The sequence below is a fragment of the Mastomys coucha genome, unplaced genomic scaffold (genome assembly GCF_008632895.1).
Source record: "Mastomys coucha isolate ucsf_1 unplaced genomic scaffold, UCSF_Mcou_1 pScaffold5, whole genome shotgun sequence".
Classification (NCBI taxonomy): Eukaryota; Metazoa; Chordata; class Mammalia; order Rodentia; family Muridae; genus Mastomys; species Mastomys coucha.
Window position 1 is genome coordinate 92,667,866 of NW_022196911.1, and position 18,402 is coordinate 92,686,267.

Consider the following 18,402-nt stretch of genomic DNA (forward strand, 5'->3'; position numbering starts at 1 on the left):
CCCCTCCCCATTGCACTCTAGATGAACCTGTGATATTGTAGCAATGGCCCTTGAAGTGCAGTGGGGAGGTGATTTAGGAGAATATTAAAGGCAATGTGGAGATTCAAGGCGCCTCTCTCAGGGAGATCTGGAGAAATACGCAGCACAGATGGGCCGAGCAGATTAAACATTTCCGTCACATTGTTTCCAAATTGTGTTGCGGTGCCTGAGGCTGGTACTGCGGTCAGAGCAAAACAGAGTGGCGGAGCTGGGAGCTGCACAGTTTATGGAATACATATTAATATGCCCGTCTCACATGGTATCACAATTCTATCAGCTCTGAAATGGGGTTGCCTCTATTGTTCCTGAATTCTGCACCCGGCACCTTGTTTCCTCGGGTCTGTAAATGTTTACCTTGCCTTTCCCCTTTCTTCTGTTAGGTGAAGTGTAAGTTGTCTACTACATTCCTGTCTCTCTCTACAAACCTGCTTCACTTTATCCCTCCCTCCGTGACTTCTCTGTGGCCTCCGCTTGCACGCACCCAGTTTTTCACACACATTTCCCTCACCAAGAGCATCTGGTGTGCACAGACCTTACACACCTCCCTGGCCTTGACCCCATGGTCACGTGTTCATTCACACCCTCTTCAGGACTTTCAGGCTGAATGTTCCCTCTTGCTTAAGTGCTTCCAGGTCCTCCATGTGGATCACACGGTCTCCTCGGAGCACTCTGTTCTTAAGTTGGCCTGGGCTTTGTACACTTGTCCTTGTGAGCCCCCAACAGCTTTTGCTGACCCACCTTCCAATGCTCCCTTTTTTTTTTCTAATAACACCTATCTCCTCAGACAAGCAGGTCCATCAATCATCAGGATAGCAAGTTCCCTGAAACGTAACAATAAATAAAACTGGCTCAATTGGAGCAAATTTAATGACTCATTTGTGTTATGATCTATAGACCAAAATTCTGAATAATGGAAAAAGAGAAAATGATTGCCAAGAACCTTAACCACAGTGTAAAATAGCCTGGAGAGGCCGCCAAATGACTCAAGGTTTTAGCTAAGTGCTAGACTCTCATCCTTTCCAGTGTCACAAAACCACCAGCTAACCAGCCAACCATTTCCTTATCCCTTCAGGAAAAATCTCCTCACAGAATGGTTTGTGCTGAAAAATGGGTATGTCTACCTTTGGTGAACAATTCTCTCCCCTGCTTTCTGCTTCCAGCAGATGGGAATTTGCTGAGCTAAGCTCCTCAAGTTCTCTTAAAGCTTAGGCTATCTCAAAGGAAATTCCCCAAGCTGAATTTTAGGAATTCACAATTTGTAGGTCAATCCAGAATGTGTGTGTGTGTGTGTGTATATGTATGTGTGTGTGTATGTGTGTATGTGTGTGTATATGTGTGTGTGTGTGTGTGTGTGTTGATCATGGAATATACAGTCTACTCTGCTTAGGAATTCAAATTTCACAGCTTTACTAATGATCATATATGGTGAATGAGCTCTATTAGGAGAAATAAGCAATCATAAACCAATACTTCCATGATTGATTGGCTTTTTTCATACATATATCAAGCACTTATTGATCTTTTGTGTTCGAGGCTGATTGATTGTTCTCTTCAAGAAAGAGTCTCTTACTTACAACACTGATACAGAGAACTTTGACGGTTAAGAGAATAAAAGTCTGAGGCCTTTCAGGGACTCTCATCGCACAGAAGCTTAGAGACCATTTTGATGGGAAAAGGGGCCCCCATAACAGAGCCTTCTCAATGGAACTAAGTCTGTCAGAGGCTTGCTCCAAATGCCACTGAAATCTATGAGAGCCTTTTAAGTCAAAGTGTAAATGCTGCTCCCTAGGACAGGCAAATATGGTCAGGAAGGAACAGGGAAGGACCCACACCTAAAAAACCCAGTAAGTGAAAAACAATGATTCTTGGTTGTTGTTAATTATATTTTGTTCAATAAAGTAGTAGATGTCTATAATAGGACAAAGTCTAGACCTAGGCCACAATATCCTGTCTTTTCCTCTAGGGTGCTAGTCTAAACTGGGGAGAGTTCATAAACCTTCTGAGGATCTAATGAAGGCTCCAGGCATGGGACCCACATATACATCCACACAAAATTTTATGCCAATTTCGAGAATTCAAAAAGTCTTTCCCATCCATCCATAGACAGGTTAAGGTTGACAGATTCCAGTGTAAGACCTTAAGAGGCTGTGAGCTCCTTCTGTAGGAACAGCCTAGGATTCACTGAGCCTAGAAATTGAATTCTTATCCCAAGACAGGATGGTCATTCCAGGTCATGTCTGTGCTACTCCAGGGGAGCCATGGAAGAGCTTATACAAATAGGAACCAGCAGGGAGGAGAGAAATTAAAATGTAGCAATCATGGAGTAGGGGTATTTAATCTCTTTTAAGGCTTATGATAGGCGCCTGCTGGTTTTCCCCCTGATATCCCCTGACACCTACTGACAGGGTATTTACAGCACCACACAGGGGCTCAGGGCCCTGTGACAGGAGGAACACGGAGGAGGCCTATCATAGTCTTGAAACCATAAACAGCAAGAGGAAGCCACTGGAGGCAGAGTCAAGCTGTGTGGCATGCCTGTTGTTGATGACCATATTGCTTTTGGTTTACAGAATCGGCTGTTCTTTTGATGGCAGGTTTGGTGAGTTCGATTTGTTGTTGTTTTGTTGTTTTTGTTTTTCCTTGTTGATTGTGACCAGCAGGGCTGGTTCCTTTTAGGGCTGTGTCCCATCCCCCATAAACACTTCTGATTGTGGGTGACACTGAGCACTGTGTCTGTCTCGGGTTCATTCAACCTGTCATTCACCCGAGCCAATTCCTCTATCCTAATGATGGAGTCCAAACACCAACTTTCATTTTCAAAACCTCTTCACTGGGAGTAGAAGGGGTTCAAGGAGATTTGACAAGGTTCAAGTTGAGAGAAACAGATGTTTGATCAAAGGTGGAAAAAAGAAACGTCATATTTTTTCTTCCAGATGAGGAAGATGTAATGTGAAGCAAGACATGTGAAGGGTTTTGTTGTGGGGTCTTGGTTTGTTTGTTTGGTTTTTTTTTTATCTAGAATATATTCAGGTAATAATTCTGTACCATTAAGACCATTAAAGTCTCAACTGTAGCCTTCATAGTATATGGAGTCATGGAGTGGAAAACATGTACAATTCTGATGCCCTAATGCTATACACATTTATAGGTGTTTGTCCCCAGTTTGAAGGTAGAGACACTCCTGCACTGAAGAAGTCTGTAGATCTCCAGGGAGCCTCAAAGCACTTTTCCAATTTTTTCCAAACAGCTGGGCCAAGAGAAGTTCAGATTGTATGGGAAAAACATTGATCCCAGAAATTCAGTTCAGTTCGATCCTAAAAACTAAAACCCAAGAATCAGCAACTTAATAAAAAAGCAGTAAATTAGCACCTCTAGACAGTAGAAGAGTTCATTCAGAGCTAGGGTCTGCCTGGCTGAGCCAGTATTCTCTCCATTTTAATAGTTTAATAAAAATTAGCATAATTAACGAACATCTGTATGATCCAGAGTGGTGCAATTTGGCACTTGGAAACGAGGGCTTAAACATGATTGCTGTGAGTTTAATGTTGTTTTAATTCTTTTTGGCACTGTGCAGTGAAATAAACGTTTGGTGGTGATAGTTCTCGGCCGGATCTCATTTGCATTTTTCTCCCTTTGATTATGAGCAATTGTGGACTCCCCAGCAATTCATCAAAGTAGAAATTATTTTAAAATACCTCGTGGTGTTCAGACTGGGCTGGAGCAATGCATGGGGGGGTGGTAGTGGGAGAGAAGGCTCGAAATTTCCATTCATGCTTTAAACGCAGCCCTGCAGCCCTTTTTCCGTCTCCAGCCAGGGGATGAAATCTGGAAAAGGCAGTCAGATCCCAGGACCTGTAGGTGCTTTGATTAAGCTCCCAGGCTTCCACAGCAAGACACATATGGTCTCTGAGACTCTGCTATCCTCTTCACTCTTCTGCCGGCTCTTTTGTTTTGAAGGGCAGAGAGCTGCTCTCAACTCATTTCTGTTCTCACCACTGTGCTGAGACCACTACATCTGTGGTCGGCAGGTCAGCACTCCCCTCTAGCAAGAGCAACCTGACTGGGAGCTTGGCCGTAGCAGGTGCCCTGCTGAGCCTCATCTGCTTCCAGTGTGCACCCTATAGAGTTGGCAGAGAGTACATTTCCAAGGCTTGGTCCCTACTCCTGACATCACAGCCGAAGGAGTCTACAAAGTGTGAGTCAAAAGCCAAGGGTCGGTCTCAGCTAATCCCTGTAGGACCAGTGCTTTATGGGAAGTCCTGCACACCTCACTGACACAAGAGCTTAACTCGAGGGAGTTAACTTTGGTCAGAAGACAGCCCGGCAATGTCCTGCTCACCCTCTGCCCTGGAGAAACCAAAGGAGCTACGGCTAGTTCTTATGACTTGCTGTGAGAGGGGAAGTCAGAAAATCACAGCAAAGCCATGCAGATGGAGACATTCCTGCAGTTTGGCACACATGGGGCAGCTCTAGGAGCAAACCTAAGACAGAAGAGATGGAGATGCAGTTCAGACTGAAAAACAAACTGAAGGCAGAAACTGGGCTAACTTCCGCATGGGAAAACAGACCATGACATCACTAGCCTTGAGCTGAGCTTTGAAAAGTCCTGTACAACACAGACTGAGGAATCTTGAGTGTGTCTCATATGCAGAGACACTATAGAGGGAGGTCGTCTGGTGGGAGGAAGAAATGAGGAAGTGGTGGACAGAGGAATTCAGTTATATAAGGCCATGTTGTTGTTGTTCTTGTTGTTGTTGTTGTTCTTCTTGTTCTTGTTCGGGTTTCTTTTCTTTTTGCCTGTGTATGTGGGTGTGTAAGTGTTCACAGGGGTATATACAGGTGCACATGCATGTGTGTCTGTGTGTATATATGTAGAGGCCTGAAGTAAATATTAAGTGTCTTTCTTCTTCTTCTGTGTGTTTGTTTTTTGGTTTGGTTTGGTTTGTTTCTTTGTATTTTGAGCAGTCTCTCTGTATAGCCCTGGCTGTGTTCCACCAGGCTGGCCTTGAACTCACAGAGCTCCATCCGCCTCTGCTTCCCAAGTGCTTGCACTAAAGCTCTGTACCACCACAACAGGCTCAGTCTTTCTTAATTGATTTCTACTTTACCCGCGGTGAGGCAGGGTCTCTCTCCCTTGAACCCAGAGCATGCCAATTGTACTGCTCCAGCTGGCCTCCAGCTTCTGCTTCCCATGTGCTGGGATTACCTGGCATTTATATGGATGATGGAGATTGGAACTCAGGTCTTCATATTTAAAAGAGAGGTGGTACTTTACCTATTGAACAACCTTCCTAGCCTCTATTGAGTTTGAGTTGGGTGTGATCAGTGTACATGTGTTTTCACTGGGGAGGGGGTGTTTTTAGGTTTGTTTTGTTGGTAATAGAATGATAGATAGATGATAGATAGATAGATAGATAGATAGATAGATAGATAGATAGATAGACAGACAGACAGATAAGATAGATAGGATAGGTAGGATATATTGATATGTTATGACTTGTATGATACCTCAGTCCTAGTGAGTTCCAGGCTAATAAGCTAAAAAGTGAGAGAGACTTTGCAAGTCCTTAAAAGATTAGCTCAGTAGTCACTGGCTCATGCCTGTGGCATCTGAGACTTAGCAGGTAGGAAGCTCAGTAGCCACTGTCTCCAAAAGCAGTTGTTCTCTTTCTGCCACAACCGGTTCAGTCACTGGGGGAGTATCTAGGAGCTGGTTTAGGTGCAAATTCTTGCCGGGCAGTGGTGGTACACACCTTTAATCCTAGCGCTTGGGAGGCAGAGGCAGGCAGATTTCTGAGTTTGAAGCCAGCCTGGTCTACAGAGTGAGTTCCAGGACAGCCAGGGCTACACAGAGAAACCCTGTCTCAAAAACAACAACAACAACAACAACAACAACAACAAAGTGCAAATTCTTACTGCCTGGTCATTTCACCGTGACCTCACTTAAAATGCATTTCCATGGATCCACTCTGTGCTTACTGCTGAGAGCTCAACAAACAAAACCAACAAGGACCAGTGTCTAAAACATACCTGTCCTAGTTAGCACGAACTAGGAACTTGACATAGTCTATAATCATCTGAAGCGGGGGAATCTGAATTTAATAATTTTCTTTATCACGTTCGTCTGTGGTCATATCTATGACAGATTGTCTTCAAAGACTTTTTATGTGTAAGAGTGCTTTGCCTGCTTATATGTCTATGTACCATGATGGGTGCCTAGTACATGCAGAGGTCAGAAGGGGGAATTGGATCTCCTGGAACTGGAGTTATGGACAGTCATGAGCCACCATGTGGATTCTAGGAATTGGACCTGGGTTCTCTTGAAGAGCAGCCAGTACTCTTAACCACTGAGCCATCTCTCCAGCCCTGTCTTGAGGGCACCATCCATAGGCAGGGGTCATGGGCTATGGACGAGCCAATCAGTGAGCCAGCAGGCAGCATTCCTCCATGGTTGCAGCCTTAAGTTCCTGTCCTAGCTTCTCTCAATCATGGACTGTAATATGGAAGAATAATACAAAACAAACCATTTTATACTTGTCTTAGTTACAATATAATGCTAAAAAGAATCACCATGACCAGAGCCACTCTCATTTAAAAAAACAAAAAACAAACAAACAAAAAAATGCATTTAATCAGGGCTTGTTTAGAGTTTCAGGTTAGCCCATGACCATCATGGCAGGAAGTAGACAAGCTGGAGTAGTAGCTGAAAGCCTCACATTCTGATCAGCAGGCAGGGGTGGACCTGGCATGAGCTTTTGAAAGCCTGCTCCTGGGCTGGAGAGATGGCTCAGTGGGTAAGAGCACCACTGCTCTTCCAAAGGTCCCGAGTTAAAATCCCAGCAACCACATGATGGCTCACAACCATCCATAATGAGATCTGATGCCCTCTTCCAGGGTTGTCTGAAGACAGCTACAGTGTACTTACATATAATAAATAAATAAATAAATCTTTAAAAAAAAAAAAAAAGGAAAGCAAGCCTGCTCCTAAGGGCATGCCTTCTCCAACAAGGCCACACCTCCTCCTAATCCTTCTCAAACAGTTAACAATTGCGGACTAAGCATTCAAATACATGAGCTTTAGGGGGGCCATTCTCAGTCAAACCACCACACTCCCCTAAGTTGCTCCAGATTGGAGTGTGTTATCATAGCAACAGAACAGAAACTAGACTACATCTAAGGCAGGTGTGGTTGTAAACATCTGTAGTCCCAGCACTCAGGAGGCAGGAGGATCAGGAGTTCAAGGCCAGCCTGGGGCTACACAAGCTGTATAAAAAGAAAAAGAAAAAAAAAAAAAGACAGCAATGTGGTGCTTCTGGGAAGGCATGGGGTCCTCGCTGTAGATAATAGAACGGGACCTCAGTCACAGTCAGAGTGGCAGCTGGGTGCATCTTAGATCGTGTGACTCCAGGACTGAAGCTCTGAAGGCTGCTTAGAAAGTGAGTTCCGTGGCATGGAGACACAGAGGCTATAAAAACAGAAGACAGGCAGCACGAGAGAACCCCCGTAGCCTGAGGAACCAGCCTAGGAGAGTTCTGTTCTACTGAGGAGGTGGGTGACAACACGTAGCACCTCACAGGACAGAATCACAAGGAGCCTCGCCCACCCTTTAAGAAGTTGACCAGCCGGGCGGTGGTGGCGCACGCCTTTAGTCCCAGCACTTGGGAGGCAGAGGCAGGTGGATTTCTGAGTTCGAGGCCAGCCTGGTCTCCAGAGTGAGTTCCAGGACAGCCAGGACTATACTGAGAAACCTTGTCTCGAAAAACCAAAAAAAAAAAAAAAAAAAGAAGTTGACCAGATGAAGGCGTGCTGTGGCAGAGGGTTGTGTTGGTGTCCATGGTCTGTACTAACACAGAGACCACGCCGAGGTCTGTGGCATGGGCTGATGCCGGAGACCTCATGGAAGTCCGTGATCCATGCTCCCCCTGATTATAAAAGGCAAGAAAGCTCCTTTTGCAGTGGTGTCTACAAAATGATGACTTCAGACTCACAGTTGAGAAAAGTCATAGAAGGCTTTCGGACCAACCCCTACCTCCCTCCCGTTCTGTCTCCCTCCCAAAAAGTAACGGTCTAGACAGGAAGCTTTGGAGAAAACTCTTAGAAACTGTGATAAGGATGCTGAAGTGTAGCTCTCCACAACTGAGGTCTTTGGCAGGGATGCATGGGGGAAGGACTCAGTTCTCTTTAAGGGGCTGGCCCAGTATGGAAGACACATTTGGACTTGTGTTTGGGGGGGGGGGGTTGAAGTGTTTTGGGGGGATCACAAGGGTGGGAGGCTGACCTAGGTGGACTGGGAAGTGTGTGTGACTGAGATACATTATGTGAAATTTTCAAATAATAAAAGTATTATGGCTGGGTGATGATGGCGCATGCCTTTAATCCCAGCACTTGGGAGGCAGAGGCAGGTGGATTTCTGAGTTCGAGGCTAGCCTGGTCTACAGAGTGAGTTCCAGGACAGCCAGGGCTACACAGAGAAACCCTGCCGGGGTGTGTGTGTATATATATATATATATATGTATATATGTATATATATATATATATATTATGTTTGAAAGAAAAAGAAGTTAGCAGGAGTCAAGCATTGTCGTACACTCCCTTTAATCCCAGCACCCGGGAGGCAGCGGTAGGTGGATCCCTGTGAGTTCAAGGCCAGCCTGGTCTACAGAGTAAGTTCAAGTACACCAAGAGCTATGTAGAGAGAAACCCTGTGTCAAAAGAAAAAAAAAGTTGTCAAGGGGCAATGAGAACACATACAGACACACACACACACACACACACACACACACACACACACACACACACACAAAGGTTCCCACAGAGTAGCAGTGTTCTCTGAGCAATTATAAATCCTGGTACAAGATGAAGAGTAGGTGAGGAAATCAGGGATGCAGGCACAGAGAACAACTGCGGAGTGTTTCTGTAGCCTCCAAGTGAGCATAATGTGACTCTAGGGTATTGGCAATGGAGAAGTGTGCAGATTTCAGTCAATTTTTGGAGAGAGATCTAACAGCCCATGGGATTGATTAGGAGGGAGGGTGACACTGGGGAGGACTTGGGGTTCTGGCCTGAATAAGTGAGGACATCTTGGTGCTACTCATGGAAGTCAAGAACCAGGGGAGCAGAGCCCGGGACAGGAGCTGGGGATAGGAGCAGGCTGATGGGTTAGACTTAGGGCATGCTGAGTTTCAGCAGCTTGGTGGACACGTACTTGGTGGGTTTTTTGTTTAGTTGGTTGTTTGGTTGGTTTTTGTTTTGTTTTTCGAGACAGGGTTTCTCTGTGTAGCCCTGGCTGTCCTGGAACTTACTCTGTAGACCAGGCCAGCCTCTGGCTCCCGAGTACTGGGACTACAAGCGTATACCACCAAGGCCCAGCGTGATGTTTTACCTGTTGAGGTAAGCAGCAGAGAAACACTGGAAACAAGATCACCAGCTAAAGCTGGGAGCCTGATTTGAACATGTCCTCAACCCGTTCTTTTTTTCCTCTTAAGTCTCAGCCACCAGCAGTGCAAAATGTGGGCAGCACCGTGCTCCCCCACACCCAGCTGAAATAAAGCATCCTCGGGCCTTTTCTTATTTATTACCTTCCTGTCATTACAGATATACCTGCCCACACATGACCCATCCCCACCTCGTCTAGGCTTAGGACACTGTCCTAAGGTGTCAGCACATTGTCCTATCCCTGTGTCCCACTCCCATCCTCACAGCATGGAGAGGGAGATACACCCCAACTCCTGCAGATCAAGAAGGCAAAACTAGGAGAACCTGAAGCCACATGGCTGCCAAATGGCTAACTGAGGATTTGCTCCCAGCCTATCTGACTCTGACAGCCATTACCCTGCCCCATAAACTCCCAAGAAGCAAGCAGGGTTTCGAGCCATCCCTCTGTCCCTTGAGGAAACCCAGATAGCACTCTGCACAGGGAAGATGCCTGATGGATAGTATCGATTTGAACTGTGACCTGTTACCCTGAAACATCTTAAGTGTTCTGGCATTTAGCTAGTGTTCCAGTCTTCTCTGAAGAAGCCATAGCATTCCTTAAAGGGGAGGAGTCGAAAAAGATAGTTCAGCATCTAAGAACACATACCACTCTTCCAGAAGACCTGAGTTCAATTCCCAGCACCTATATCAGGTGACTCACAACCACCTTTAACTCTCTCTAGGAAGATCTGACTCCTCTGCCCACCAAGGGCACCTGTGGTCACCTATATCCCCCGACCCCCACACATAAACACACACGTGATTAAAAATAATAAAGATCAGGCTGGCGAGATGGCTCAGCGGGTCAGAGCGCCGACTGCTCTTTTGGATGTCCTGAGTTTAAATCCCAGCAACCACATGGTGGCTCACAACCATCCATAATGAGATCTGACGCCCTCTTCTGGTGCATCTGGTGAAGACAGCTACAATGTACTTACATATAATAACAAATAAATCTTTTTATTTATTTATTTTATTTTATATGTATGAGTACACTGTAGCTGTACAGATGGCCATGAGCCATCATGTGGCTGCTGGGAATTGAACTCAGGACTGCCCCGCTCGATCAGGCCTCTCCGCTTGCTCAGGCGTAATACACTGCAGCTGTCTTCAGACGCACCAGAAGAGGGCGTCAGATCTCATTACTCATTACGGGTGGTTGTGAGCCACCATGTGGTTGCTGGGATCCGAACTCAGGATCTTCGGAAGAGCAGTCAGTACTCTTACCCGCCGAGCCATCTCGCCAGCCCCTAAATAAATCTTTTTTAAAAATTAAAAAGCACTTACTGTTCTTGCAGAGGACCTGAGTCTGGCTCCCAGCACCCTTGTCAGCAGCTCACAACCAACCACCTCCCTCTAACTTTAGCTCCAGAAGATCCAACGCCTTCTTGTGGCCTCCACAGGCAGCCAAACACACACACGCACACGCACACGCACCCACGCACACAATTAAAAATAAAATGTTTAAGCTGTTAGGATCAGCAGTGGCATCAAGTATGCAAATCAAGTATGCTCATCACTATGAAATAAGGATGACAGCAAATGAACATGCTTCTTTTTCTCCTCTGGATGACTTTGTTCTATCCATCTTATGTTCTAGAGCTGATCTTGTGTTCTAGAGATGATCTCAGGAAGGGTGGTCACAGTTCTTTCTGGCAGCCAGCAAAGAAACCAGCCCCTGACTCTCCCAGCACTGATACTGTGTAAGGTTTATAGCAGTGCTTCTCCAACCACCACCATCTTCTTTTCCCTTTTCAGGAGTACAACATGTACGGCTGGTGGGTAGGAGAACTGAACAGCGTCATCGGGATTGTTCCAAAGGACTATCTCACCACCGCCTTTGAATCAGAAGGAAGATGAAGCCCAGGTATGGGCACCGGCATCCGAGAGCTGCCCTCAGTTTAGTGGAGTTTGTTGGCCATGACTTGGCTAGCTGTGAGGTCATCAATGAAGCAGCCTCTCTTTCTTCTCTAAAAATGATGTTAATAATCCAGATGAAAGGGGGTGGGTGTGAACAGTAACCTATGTAATATTCTCAAGATTAAAATATAATAAATAAATAAGCTAAAGTAAAGAAGGAAATAAGAGCCAGGCAGTGGTGGTGCACGCCTTTAGTCCCAGCACTCGGGAGAGAGAGGCGGGCAGATCTCTAAGTTCGAGGCCAGCCTGGTCTTCAGAGTGAGTTCTAGGACAGCCAGGGGTACAAAAAGGAATCCTGCCTTGAAAAAAAAAAAAAAAGGAAAGAAAAAGAAATAAAATGAAAAAGAAAAGAAAACAAGTGGGCTGAGATGTAGCTCAGGTAGGTTGGCAGACTGCATATCTGGCATGCTTGAAGCCTCTCTCAACCCCAGTACCACATAAAACTGTACATGCTGTGCACACCTATAACCCAAGCCCTTGGGAGGTAGGACATGAGGAATAGAAGTTCAACGTTGTCCTCGGCTACATAGCAAATTCTAACTCAGCCTGGGCTACAGGGGACCCAGGGTCAGGGGAAGAATGTGGAATTTTTTTTTTTTTAAAGATTTATTTAGGGGCTGGTGAGAGGGCTCAGAGGGTAAGAGCACTGACTGCTCTTCCAAAGGTCCTGAGTTCAGATCCCAACAACCACATGGTGGCTCACAACCACCTGTAATGAGATCGGATGCCCTCTTTTGGTGTGTCTGAAGACAGCTACAGTGAATTACAAGGAGTGAGCGGAGCAGGAGAGGTCCTGAGTTCAATTCCCAGCAGCCACATACATGATGGCTCACGGCCATCTGTACAGCTACAGTGTACTCATACACATAAAATAAATCTTTTAAAAAAATTTATTTATTATATGTAAGTACACTGTAGCTGTGTTTAGACACACCAGAAGAGGGCATCAGATCTCATTACAGATGGTTCTGAGCCACTATGTGGTTTCTGGGATTTGAACTCAGGACCTCCAAAAGAGCAGTCAGTGCTCTTATCCACTGAGCCATCTCACCAACCCCCAAGAATGTGGAATTTTGTTCTCCTAAGTTTAGCAACTAGGTCTCTTTGCACTGGGCTCAACTAAAAGTGGCAGAAAATTCAAAATAACAATGATTTGAGCAACGAATTAATGTTGCTCCTTTGTGTAAATCTAGAAGCAAACAGCCAGAGGCATTTGGGTTCTGTGAAGCTTCTCCTGAGGCCCCACTGTATATGACCAGTATTTCCCAGGCTGGCCAAGATGGATGCTTCAGCTCTGCTTTCTGTGTTGTCATCCTAGTCAGTGGGAAAGAGAGGCGGAGGAAGGGCAGTGAAGTCTCTGAGGACACTTCATAAGCTTTGTACACAACACTTCTGCTCCTTGACTACCTGCCAGAACTTGACCATAAAAATACATCAAGCGGGGGCTGAGCGGTTAAGAGCACTGACTGCTCTTCCAGAGGTCCTGAGTTCAAATCCCAGCAACCACATGGTGGCTTACAACCATCTGTAATGGGATCGATCTGAAGACAGCTACAGTGTACTTACATACAGTAAATAAATTTAGAAATCTTATTAAAAAGAAAAGAAATACATCAAGCTGCAAAAAAAATCTTTGTTCTAAGTAAGCTTGTGTCCAGTTTCAAAGGGAGGGGTCTCACTATACAGGCATATGCCTGTGCTCCCAGCACTGGGGAAGCTGGAGCAGGAAGATCACAAGTGCAAAGCCAGCATTGTATAAAAGGGGGATGAAGGGAGCTGGAGAGCCAGCTAATTGTTTAAGAGCATGTATTGCTCTTCCAGAGAACCTGAGTTTGATTTCCAGGACCCATCTTTAGTGTTCTAGCACGTTGGTTAATACCCAACAGTCTCTAAGAAGTCATAGCATTCTCCTTGGTTTAGCAGAGAGAGAGACAGGCAGTAGAGATGGCTCAGCATTTATGAGCACTGGTTACTCTTCCAGAGGACCAGAGTTCCATTCCTAGTACCCACATAGCAGCTCACAACCCTAGTTCCAGGAGATTCGATGCCCTCTTCTGGCTTCTGTGGATACTGCATGTACATGGAGCACAGACGTACATAACACCCATACACATAAAATTCAATTTTTTTAAAGAAGTTGGAAAGCAACTCAGGAAAAACAGTCAACATTGACCTCTGGCCTCCACATGCATACACATATGTACATGAGAAGCAGCACATACATGTGCATATACCTACACCATTATGTTCATAACACTACACACCACACCCATAGAAATTTTCAGTCTTTTATGAGGATTCCTAGGAATTTAATCAAATTAACTTTTAACAGCTTCTAGGCTGAGGCAAGAGGATCGTGAGTTCAAGGCCACCCTGGGCTGCAGATCAAGACCCACAATATATAAAGAGATGCAACTTTTAAGTAATAAAGAATATGCATTAAGCTTTTTGAGCAAGACCATGCTGTGATAGGTTGTTTTGATTTTTTTTTTCGATAGTGTATGTGTCTGGAAATTGAATCTAGGACTTTCTACATACTAGTCAAGTGCTCTGTCACTGAGCTAGCTAGCCCCCATACAGTGTTTTAAAATAGCAGGAATGCTTGGTGTGGGTGGGATAGCAATGGGAGCCACTTTAATGGTCAGTGGGTTTAGAATTTAGAATGATAAAGGAGAGTATTCATGACTAGCTTGATGTCAGTATTTCCATCTTCCAGCTGAAAATGGGCTCAGCCTTTATTGTAGGGCATGGAGCACCATCAGTGTGTCAGTGATAAGATCTGTCCATGGAGCCTTCCCACCCAGGCCTCTCTCTAGTCTGCAGCAGCTGAGTGAACTCATTCAGGAACATACATAAGATAGGCCTTGCTCCCCGGTGCTCTTGTGCAATCACAAAGCCCCAGCTCTGGCCTGCTGCTCCAGGTTTGACCTCATGTCTTTCCCTAAAGAGAACTGTTTACAGGCCACGGGTGCTGAGAGGTTGGGATTTTCCTGCCAGATCTGAACAGAACGCTTTTTTTCACTTTGTTGTTTATTTGAACTGTAGCTCTTCGTTCCCTTGAAACCCAGCAATTCCTCTTGTAGGAATCTATCCCATGGCTGTCCTTTGCACACATGCCCAATGGTACAGTCATGAGCATAGGCGTTCGTTTGGAAAGGATTAGAGACACACTGGATGTCTAAGAGAACAGGCAAGAAACTGAAGAGCATTCAGGGCATTTCTGAGTTCGAGGCCAGCCTGGTCTACAGAGTGAGTTCCAGGACAGCCAGGGCTATGCAGAGAAACCCTGTCTCAAAAAAACCAAAACACAAAAAAGATGTGCACCACCATATCCAGTCGGTGCCACTGTGCTGGGGGCTGAACCCCAGGCTTCTCGTGTACCAGGAAAGCACTTTAGCAGCTTAGCTGTACCTACCCATGCTTCTATATTCTGCATCGTAAAAAGACAACGTATGTTTTTCATCCTACAGGGAACATATTCTTCTCCCTATCCTACCTGGAGGGAGAAACAGACCATCAGAAACTCCCGTTCCCTACTCTGGCCATGGCTTATTCTCTTTGCTGAACGGAGTCAAGACTCTGCTGCTTCATGTGACCTTAAGCCACTAAGAAGACAAGTCGGAAGAGGACCATTCATCGGACCTTTTCCGCAAGCAGCCAGCTTCTAGCTTATTGCCCTGTCTATGCCCTCACACCTACAAGCTTCTTCTACAAGCCTGCTAGAAAGAAGACGGCAACGAAGGAAATCATGAGAGGAAGAGGCTGCTGGTGGGTTGTGGCTTGCAAAGCACAAATAAAGTTTGGAGATGTTTCTTTGCCTTGTATCATGGGGCTGAATTCCTTTCTGACACAATATCAAGGGCTGGCAAGATGGCTCTGTGGGTAAGAGCACCTGCTGCCAAACCTGATGACCTGAGTTCAGTCCCCAGAACCCAAATGGTAGAAGGAGAGAACCCGTTCCCACAACTTGTCCTCCACATGTGTACCATGGCACATGTATACCCACACACATGAATGAATAAAACTAAATAATAAGCAAGCGGTAAGGTTTAACAGTATTAAAAGGCCACTGCTAGGTATTCTTACCATCTGCAAAGTGGGAAGGGACAGTCAGAGCAAAATAGCCTAGACAGGGAAGGAGATTTTGACTGTCTTTCAGGACAGTCACCTCTGAAACCCAGGACAGCTAGTGTCTGGTCAGTTCCTCAGACTGCCTTTGGTTGTCTACTTGGTCGTTTCTTCTTCTGTAATAAGCCTCTGAGACATAGACGGAAGCAATGCCTGGAAATCAGCACGTTGGAGAGCGCCTCTGTGGGTACTGTGGTCTTCAGTGATGGAGTCCCGGATGGGCTGAGGACCTGGGGGGAGGGAGGAGGGCGCTCTCAGATACAGGGAGTCCTGCTCCCTGCACCTAGTTCTGCCCATTGACGAGGCAACAGAACAGTGGTTAAGAACAGAAACCCCAGAGCTACACAACCTGGGACTAAATCTCATTTTCCCTTGTATGATGTGCTGGCATTTGGTGCCTCCGTTTCTTCCGTGAAGAAGGGGTGTGCTCTCTCTCTCTCTCTCTCTCTCTCTCTCTCTCTCTCTCTCTCTCTCTCCTCTCTCTCTCTCAGCAGGTCACTGGGTAATTAGGGAGATGAAGGGGTTTGTCAAGTTCCCTGTACTTGGAGAAGTAGCTGGCACGTGGTAACCGCTCAGTAAGGGATAGCTGCTGTTGCCAGACTCTACACGAGACATTTTGCAAGACAAGCACCCGAGAAGCTATAGAAATTGTATATCAAAAACTGCCTATCCGGAGCAGCTCTGCATTGGCAGAGGACTTTCTCACCTCTGTCAGGAACATATTGTAAGCAAGTTCTCATCTCACATCACCGCAGGAGAGAATCCAGACCGCACACAGGGATGGTGGTAGATTCCAAGTTTTTCAAAGTGAGGGAAAAAAAACCAAACCCTTATGGTAATTACTCATTTCCAGACCCAAAGATTTAAAAAAAAAAAATGAAAACAAGTCATGTGTGGATAAAGAGGTAAGAAGAGCGAACAGTTTGGGTCTAGGGAGTGTCACTAGAGACATATCTATAACATCCCCTATTACCCAGGGTGCTGGAAGGTGAGAGAACCACTAGGTGGCAGTATATGAGCAGGTGAACCAGAGAGAACCAATTGCCTACTGCTTTAGGAACATTCGCACCAATCGCAGCCCTCAGGTAAGAACAATGGGTATTGTTCAGTGTTTACCACAAACACCTCCTATGCCCACCCATCCTTCCTTGGGAAACCCCCAGAGTCCCACTCTGGAAGACCAGGTGAGAGGAACATGACTGTGGGACTACCCTTTGAGTTAGACACCAGAAAGGGGGATCCCACCACCCCAGAAGAGAGGGTGAAGGGGAGCTAAAAAGGGAAAGAGGGCGAGGAGACTCCTCCATCACGCCCTGCACTGGCCCATGCTCCTAATCACGTGGCCATTGCTTCCGGCATTTAAAAAATGTAGTCCCTTAGTAGGGTGGTGCCTTTTGCACCTGAAGACCTAAGGAAACCATCACTCACCTAACTGCAAATGTCTGCCGAACTTCCGTGCACTGCACTATAGGGAGGTGACCATGCTCAGACCTCTAGCCTTTCTAGCAGTAAAATTTAGGAAACAGCAGGGCTGTGGTGGCCCACGCCTTTAATCCCAGCACATAGGAAGTAGAGGCAGGCGGATTTCTGAGTTCGAGGCCAGCCTGATCTACAAAGTGAGTTCCAGGACAGCCAGGGCTACACAGAGAAACCCTGTCTCGAAAAACCAAAAAATAAGAAAATAAAAATTAAAAATAAATAAATTAGGAAACAAACAAATAGGGATTATCCCTAAAAGATATAAAGCAGGGCATCTTGGAAATCTGCCCTCAGCAGGGCATGGTATACAAACCTATAATCCCAGCACTCTGGAGGCAGAGGCAAGAGAATCATTACAAAGTTACAGGCCATGCTGGTCTGCATGGTGAGTTCTAGGCCAGTCCAGCCAGGAGGAAAACCCAAGTCAGCAGCGGTTCTGACCCTGACATTTGAGGAAAGGCCAAGTGGGTTTGGTGAGAGGACTCTATCTGCTGGCTGAAGGGCATTTTCTGTCCTTCAGAAGAAAGTCCTGAAGGAGACTGATTTAATATTTTGGTTTTTTTCCCCAAGGGAGAGTTGTTTCGTTTTTGTGGGCTCTCCCCGCCCCCCCCCAGAGAAAATTTAGATTAAGAAAAAGTGGGGACAAACGCTCAAGAGTAAGAAAGGTTCCCAGGAGGCAATACCCTAAAGGAAAGAGAACCGTAGGGGAGCAAACCCCAGTAGCTGGTTGAAAACTAGACCCCACACAACAAACTACTCCCCAGTCAGCCCAAGGCCTCAGCCAAGCACCTGAGACAGCAACTGCCTTGTCAGCCGGACACCACTAACCAAGTCCCCACCTGCCCTAACTAGGTAACTGGGACATCTGGCTACTGAACTGGTCCCAGTCTGCCTAGGATGGTTTCTTAACCAGTTTTCCCCGGTGAGTGAAATGGGAGAGAAACACAAGCGAAGGATTTTCCTCCCTTAACATTATGCTAAGAAGAAAAATCTAAGACCCTAAATTTAGGAGGCAAATGTGTATCTTTTATTTTACAGCTATTTTTGTTGTTGTAGGGCTATGTCTGTGACAGGGGTCTCACACAGTCCAGACTGGCCTGGAACTCAGTGTGCAGCCAAGGGTGACCTTAAACTGAAAGCAAGCCCTGCTCTCACCTCCAGAGCGCTGAGATCACAGGTGTGCACCACCTCACTCATCCTAGAATCTCTTATTCTGAATTTACCAACCCTCACCCTCACCAGAGACTCTAACCTGGAGCTAGAACGTTGTTCTGCCTTGTTCAGGATGTTATGAAATCACTAAATACTCTTGAAATATTAAACATAGCCAAACTGGACTATACATAGTGTGATCCTGTCTAG

The 18,402-nt window shown here is 45.9% G+C and overlaps 2 protein-coding genes across 4 annotated transcripts in view; one reads left to right on the forward strand and one right to left on the reverse strand.

Moving 5' to 3' along the window:
• Positions 1–15,257, forward strand: part of Skap1 (src kinase associated phosphoprotein 1) — a 306,639-nt gene extending 291,382 nt beyond the window's left edge. For both annotated transcript variants that reach the window (XM_031354487.1, XM_031354488.1), the window contains 2 exons: positions 11,272–11,380; positions 14,904–15,257. In XM_031354487.1, coding sequence (XP_031210347.1) covers positions 11,272–11,373 — 102 coding nt within the window. In that variant the 3' untranslated portion in view covers positions 11,374–11,380; positions 14,904–15,257. The remainder of the gene's footprint in view (positions 1–11,271; positions 11,381–14,903) is intronic.
• Positions 15,258–15,444: 187 nt separating this feature from the next.
• Positions 15,445–18,402, reverse strand: part of Snx11 (sorting nexin 11) — an 18,638-nt gene continuing 15,680 nt past the window's right edge. For both annotated transcript variants that reach the window (XM_031354489.1, XM_031354490.1), the window contains one exon: positions 15,445–15,791. In XM_031354489.1, coding sequence (XP_031210349.1) covers positions 15,761–15,791 — 31 coding nt within the window. In that variant the 3' untranslated portion in view covers positions 15,445–15,760. The remainder of the gene's footprint in view (positions 15,792–18,402) is intronic.